The sequence below is a fragment of the Cornus florida genome, unplaced genomic scaffold, assembly GCF_030987335.1.
Source record: "Cornus florida cultivar Cherokee Brave unplaced genomic scaffold, ASM3098733v1 CherokeeBrave_3.0.0_Hap2_Chr09, whole genome shotgun sequence".
In the NCBI taxonomy this organism is placed as follows: Eukaryota; Viridiplantae; Streptophyta; class Magnoliopsida; order Cornales; family Cornaceae; genus Cornus; species Cornus florida.
Window position 1 is genome coordinate 97,082,931 of NW_026775579.1, and position 7,159 is coordinate 97,090,089.

Sequence of the window (7,159 nt, forward strand, 5' to 3'; positions counted from 1 at the left end):
CCTGGCTCTGATACCAACTGTCACGGGCTTAGAGTTTCAGCACCACTCTAGCTACTCCCGTGCGGCACCAAGATGTTGCTTCTACTCTCGCAAGTACTTGGTCAGCCTAACTCCCGTGCACACCTTAGCCAACACACTCCCCTCGTGCGCTTACTAGTGTTGTAATGGCCCTCGTCCTCTCCTCACTTGGCTTGCACACTCGCACACACTAAGGCACTTAAGTTGGCAAGGAAAGAACACTTCTATTACTTCAAAGAATGTTTTGTACAAGGCTAGCTCTCAAACTCTCTACAAGGCTCTTAAGACTCACTCTAGGACTTGATGGCTACAAAATGAAGTCCTATTCCTATTTATAGGCATCCCCATCCCTAATGGACGGCTAGGATGCAATCTAACCGATGGTGGAGATCGATTATCTAGAATCTTCTTCCACCTTCTTCACACTTGCATACATATCTACAAGCATTTACAATATTCTATAACTCTTCATACTACTCCACACAATTCTTGAGAACTCTAGAACCTTCCACACATTTCTACAATATACTACATATTTATACACATATCTAGAATCTTCCACACAACTTTAGACTACTCCGGAAGACTCTAGAAACTCCACTGGCCGTGCAGTTGCCATGCAGCGTCCAACTCAGCGCCTGCGTGGTGTAACCTCCATAGGCGGGGCGTGACAAATTGCTCTTAGTACTCAAACTCAGAAGTGAATACAATATATAGAATTGTAAATAACATAAGCTAATTGCCATTCCTCAAAATCCTTTTCAGAATATGTATGTACTATTGGTTTCTCAATTTCTCTTAAGCTTCTTCCCAGGGTGTCAAATAAAGCTTAAAATCTTATCCATTGTTGCAAAATTTACAGAATCATTCAATCTCTATTATAGCTACGTGGGATGTAAATCTGTTCATTCTAAATGTTGTGATTGGATGTGCAAGTCAAGCAAAACATTAACTGATGGGCTGATGCTTGAATTTGGGCAGTTTCTATGTTTTCCTCTTTAATCTTCCTCGTAATGTTAGAAATTGTATGGTTGTCAGTTGGTACTATATAATCATGAATATGATTTTGGCCTGAGAGTTGACATTGGAACCTATGCAAAATTGAACATTTAGGTGGCGTTGATGTAAATTTTTTGAGTGGGCTGTCACGCCGTTGCAATTTCATATGTTATATATTCTTTTATTTGTCACCTTTACACGTTTCATGATTCCATCAGATAATCTATAAATCGGCTATGGCCATGGTTGGCTTGGACGCTTCTGATTGTATTGCTGTGGGAGACTCTCTCCATCATGACATAAAGGGTGCAAATGCAGCTGGGATCCGATCATCATTTATCACATGTGGGATCCATGCAACTGAACTTGGTCTTGATAAATTTGGAGAAGTTGCAGATCAATCTTCTGTGCATGCTCTTGCATTAAAATATGATGCTTATCCATCATATGTCTTACCTTCATTTACATGGTAATATCTATATGGTAAGCATTCTATTATCCTGTTTAAATATTACAATCTTATGAAAACAACTTCTCGGACATTTGATTTCCAGTGTTACTTTTAAAGAAAGCTTCTAAATTATACCTTCTGAAGGTAATGGGATCATAATTAGGGTACTAATATCAAGCAACTTCCATGGTGGTTTCTATACTGTTGCTTCTAGAAAAATAAAAAAAAATGGCCAAGTCATTGGTTGAAATGTGCAGTTCCTTATTGACATCACACAGTTTCTTCACTTTTACCATTTTTTCCAGTATGAACATCTCTGAAATACATGTAATTATCATGGAAAACAGGTTTTATTTTTTATTTTTATTTTTATTTTTCCTTGAACATGTTTCCAAAACATCCTAAAGTGGTTAAAAAATACTTCTAGCAAATTGGTTTAGGGAAATGATAAATGCACTCCACATTCCCCCCTTCCCCCCCCCTCCTCCTAAACTAAATGACGTAAATGTCTCTTATACTTGATTGTCATTAATTGAATAAGGTCAATAATGTCATTTCACATTAAAAGTGGAGTGATTTTATCACATTCCAGTGATTTATTGAATTGTTTTGGCCAGGAAGGACTATTGATTTTGAACAGTACACAAAACCATCAATGTGGTGATTGATACTGCAAGGCTGTGCGCATATCTTGCTGAATGCGTTTTTCGTGTCTTTTTCCTTTCTTTTTTGATAGACAAGAAAGAAACACACGCCCAACACATACATCCGCTATTACCCCACGGGGACTCGAAGGAATGGCCATTCCAACCATTGTGAAGTTTGCACTGAGAAGAAGAGAGAAGAAAAACAGTCGTATATTATTCACTTGTTATTGAAGAGTATAATAGAATACATAATAAGCCCTAAACTAATAAACTGAGGAAAGGATAATACTACCCTCAATAATACAATAAATCCTACTCTAACAAGCTTATAGTTCTTTCCTTGATTTGTTGAAATCTGAAGGCAGAATGAATTTAGTGCCTCCACATAATCACAGCAATTTCATAATGCATGCTTGATTTCGCGTGATAAATAATTCTAAAAGAGAATTCAGTCTTTCTGAATGCATTTACCAAAAAATTGAAAAAACATGTCCAAATCGAAAATAAAATTGGATCAAAATTTGCTTCTAGCTGTAAATTTTTTGCTTGAAATTCCATTTGGGATGTGATCATGTGAGACTCCTATAGTTGTAGTGTGTAACATTGTTAGCATGTTGATGAAGCTTTTGGTATCATGTTTTGTTTGCCTCCTCTTCAGAAACTCCATTACATCTCTATACCTATACTGTGTTCATAATTATTGTCCTCTGCCTGTTGTTTTTTAGCCATTATGTCCACCTGTGTGCATTGATATTTTGAGGTTCATGTGTCACTATTTTCTGAATAACTGTCTCAAATTGTCAATTTCCAGTTTATGATCTAGGGATTCAGAACTACCATTATGGTGTGAGGACCTGTTTTCTTTTTCCTTTTTCCCTTATATTTCTCCATGTGCATTTATGTGTTTTGACATGTGGGGAATGCGTTTTGGGGTGTTCGGGATTTTTTCTAGCCTTTCCTAGAGTTCACGGACTCTTAGAAACTGGGCCCAGGGGCCAGGATGTTGGCTGTGTGGACCCGGGGCGATTCAAGTGTTCGGAAATTATTTTCGACACTATTCATGTATTTGGGGACACGTAGTATTTCTTGGGAGACATTTATATATGTATATGTATATATAATGTTCTCCATATCATACTTGTAATTAGAGGTGAAGGTGGGGACATGTTTGACTTTGTGGCACATAGTTGGTGGACTATAAAAGGTGGGAGAGAGAGAGAGGAGACCATTTTGGCTGGCTCACCCTCTCCTCCCATTTTCTTCTCTTTTTCCATTTTGATCTCCTTCCACTTAGAATCTGAAGACTCCATAGAAAAATAAAGTGAAGGGCCCAAAGAGAGGATCGTTTCTACGGTTTCTATTTTCCATTTGGTGCATTTCATACATGGTGGATTTTCTAGCTTTGCTCTCCTTTGAGGTAGGGGGTGTGATATACCCTTAATCTATTTTTCCTTGTGTTTTTGTGAGCATAGGAGTGTGTTAAGCATGCTAGTGTGAGTATATATGTGATAAGCTAGGTGTATTATAGTGTATATGTGGTGATATATTGTGTTCTATGCCTCTAAATTGAGTATTCCATGCTTTAAGAGTGGAATTGAGCTTATGACATGAATTTACGTATTAAGCATGATGTATATGCATGTCTATTTATTTCATTCTTCATGTGAAGCTCTGTTTATATATGATTATTGGTCATTGTGGAAATTGTTGAGATTATTGTTGATTTTAAATCATAGGGAGCATGTGTAGACATTGCTAGTTGATTTAATGCACACTATATGTTTGATGAATTGCCTAAATGACGATATTGAACCTTATTAAATTATAATGATGTTGATTTGGATACTATTGCATTTGAGTAGCATGTCATGATAGTAGCTTAACACTAGGGCATGATTTACTTGGGATAATGTTCACTTATGTGCGCTTATGAAGTGCTTAAAGTGTTACCTTATGAATTACTTGTGGTTTTTGGGAAATACTCGGGTTTTTTTAAAGAGAGAGGACAAGGCCCTTGGGGCTGAAAATCCCCGCAATTGGCCAATTGGTACGCCACCGGCGGGTTAGTAGCCCAGAAATGGCACTTACGGCACGTGGCTTAGGCAGTGTTCGGGTGTGTGTGTGAGTTACAAGGTATCGCGGTTGATGATTTCAAACTTTTCTTGTCAAGTTGGTTATTTTGTCATATAATTGCAACTTGTGGTGGATAAGGCTTTCATCATTTTATATATGCTTATATGTGATGAAATGAGCATCATTCTTGTTGAAACTTTGATATTGTGTAAATGCTTATTTCTAGGGATGATTCGTGAATTAGACATTAGGGAGCATAACCCTTTTTGCATTGCCTAGCATTCTCTTATGTTTGTAGAACTCAAAGAATGTAACTTAGTTGTATAGCATATTCTTCATACTGGACATTCGTTCTCACCCTTTCATTTTTCAGGAGGAGTTGCTTTGGAGGATACTCCTCATCCACAGCCTTGGTGTTGCTTAATGGAGTTTTTGGATGACCATTGATGTTACTTGGAATACTATGTTGTAGCTTCATTTTGATTCGACTCATATGTATGGACAATGTCCCTCTATGACATTTGTATGTATTTTTGAAATAGGGAAATGGCATAGGAACACATTGCCATCTTTTGGAGTTCTTTTGTGATTTCCACTCGCTTTATTTTTCCTAAGACTTGTATAATGATGTAATGAGACCAAGTTGGTCATCTCTTGATGCAGGCATGTTTAATTTATGCATTTCCTTTGTTTCATTGCTTAGCTCTCATTCACATGTTGGTTCTACTCATTCCCATCATTTGTGTAATTCTGGACATCCTTGTGACAGTATCATTTGACCTAGGTGGAGTCCATGGCCATAGTACCTTGAAAGGGACCTATTTTTACATTTCTGGGAACTTTCAGTCGACTCATTAAGCCTAACAGCCGACTGGTACCCCAATTTTTCTTGGACAGTAAGTGGGCTGTGCTTAAACCACGTTTAAGCTGGCTGGTCTGGTTGTCAGTCTTTCTACGCGTAAGCCGGGACTAGTCAGGGAGCGCTTCCAGGCAATGTTTTCAAATTGAGTTACAATCTTCACCATATGAATTTTTTTATTTTTTATTTTTTATTTTATTGTATTTTTTATTTTTTTTGAGACTGTTATGGTATTATAGGCTTATCATTCATGGTCACATTAGCCATATGGGCTAATGTGGGGTTTAGCTTCCCATTTGGGACTTGGATTTGAGTCCGATTTACCTTTCATTTCTCATGCACTGGGTCCCTAGGATTCGGGGGTGACATATGTTTTATTTTATGTACGTGGTTAGGTTGCAAGTGTGCAAGTGAAGGCTTGAGCCCGAGGACAGGCATTTAAATAATGTCACTTTCAATCATTACTTATGTTAACTCTCATGCTTGAATCCATTTCAAGGCTAACCTTGCAGATATGGCTTCAGCCACCAGTGTGTAAACTACCCCGGGAAAGAAATAAATGACAGCTCACAAAATTTTGTATTCAGGTCATCCTATTAGCTGGGATCAATACTGGATAGCAGCCTTCTTTTTACATATGCATGCATACTTTCATGTAAGTGACGCTGAAGCCAACAAAGTGGGCTCTTTTAGTAGTTCCTCAACCAGTATAAAGTATCCTGAATTTTCTGTAGTATCCTAAATTTATGCCACTCTTAATTTCTAATTTTTCGATCAATGTGTCACTCGTTTAATTCATTTCTTTTTAAATTATTGGTTTCAGTGGAAGATGCACTAGCAGATCCCTACTTAACATCACTCCACGACATTAGTGATGAGCCTATATGCATGACTCCATTCACTTTTGACTTTGAGCAGCATGCATTATTTGAGGAACAGATGGAGGAGTTGATTTACAGAGGCTCTTGCATTTAACCCTGATCATCAACATATGTTTTTTATTTGTTGTGGCCTTAATCAGTGTGGTTTCCATGGTTTATACGATTGATGATTCATTTCTTAATGTATATATGTTCCATGCATCCAAAACCTGGATGGCTCTGAAATTGAAAACATTTGATAGATTATGGGCATAGGGGCACTGAAACAACTGAAAAGGTAATTTGTATTTGTATGGGGTGATTTTCCTTTTATGGTTCTATTTGTACGAGGCTTTCTCAGCACCAGTACTCATCTTTCATCTTTTGAACTGGGCTAAAATTACTAGATCCGCCAGTGAGACCAATGAAGATGCACATTCCGCCAGTGAGACCATTGAAGATGCACATGTCCCTAAGCAATGATGTCAAGATTTTGAGGAGATGGATTTATGGAAGGAATTTCACTAAATTACATGGGTCCATTGATATATACTTGAACTCAGGATTTCGAGAAGCAAACACATTTCTTTTGTTCTGTTAAATGAAGGCATTGTAGTTTTCCACATTGACAACCAAGTTGTGCTTTCAAAATGTTACTACGTAAACACAAGTAGCCATTTGATTTGTAAAAATTGAAACGACTGTAGGTGCAAAATTTCGCTCAACCAATAATGATTGAGAAAAATAAAACAACTCACTCAAAAAACAATAAGAATAAATAAGAACAGTGTATAGAGAAGCGTAGAATTGCTTGATCCTTTTATTGGAGGTCTTGGCCTCTATTTATACACAAACGATTGGTTGAATTATGGTAGGACTCGCATTGCTTGTCCTCCAATTCTTTCCCTACATAAATTCTTTACAAATAGAGCCCCTTCCTTTGTATAATTTTCCTTGTGTAGTAGTTTCTTTCTTTGCTGTATTCTTCTTCTAATAGGACTAATTTCCTTTCATTGGATTTGGGCCATAAATAACTTGATCCATGTGACATTGCTAACGGGCTGGATCTCTTGTTTCGGGTTTGAACAATGCTACAGAGATCAATTAGCTATGACCTTGGGCTAGTGTTTTATGATTTTGGGCTGTCAACGAGCTTGGACTGGGCTTTGAGCAGGATGGGCCTCTGACATTTGTGATGGGTATTTATATTAGGATGACATGTACAGTTCTCACTGAAGGGAGATTTTTCCCT

The 7,159-nt window shown here is 37.5% G+C and overlaps 1 protein-coding gene across 3 annotated transcripts in view; it reads left to right on the plus strand.

The window, feature by feature from the left end:
• Nucleotides 1-4,869, plus strand: part of LOC132275484 (uncharacterized) — a 43,262-nt gene extending 38,393 nt beyond the window's left edge. For 2 of the 3 annotated variants that reach the window (XM_059777001.1, XM_059777000.1), the window contains exons 7-8: nucleotides 1,236-1,486; nucleotides 4,562-4,869. In XM_059777001.1, the coding sequence (XP_059632984.1) occupies nucleotides 1,236-1,486; nucleotides 4,562-4,628 (318 nt within the window). In that variant the 3' untranslated portion in view covers nucleotides 4,629-4,869. Of the gene's footprint in view, nucleotides 1-1,235; nucleotides 1,501-4,561 lie in introns of all 3 variants that reach the window. The other variant, XM_059777002.1, reaches the window with a different exon arrangement.
• The last annotated feature ends 2,290 nt before the right edge of the window (nucleotides 4,870-7,159 follow it).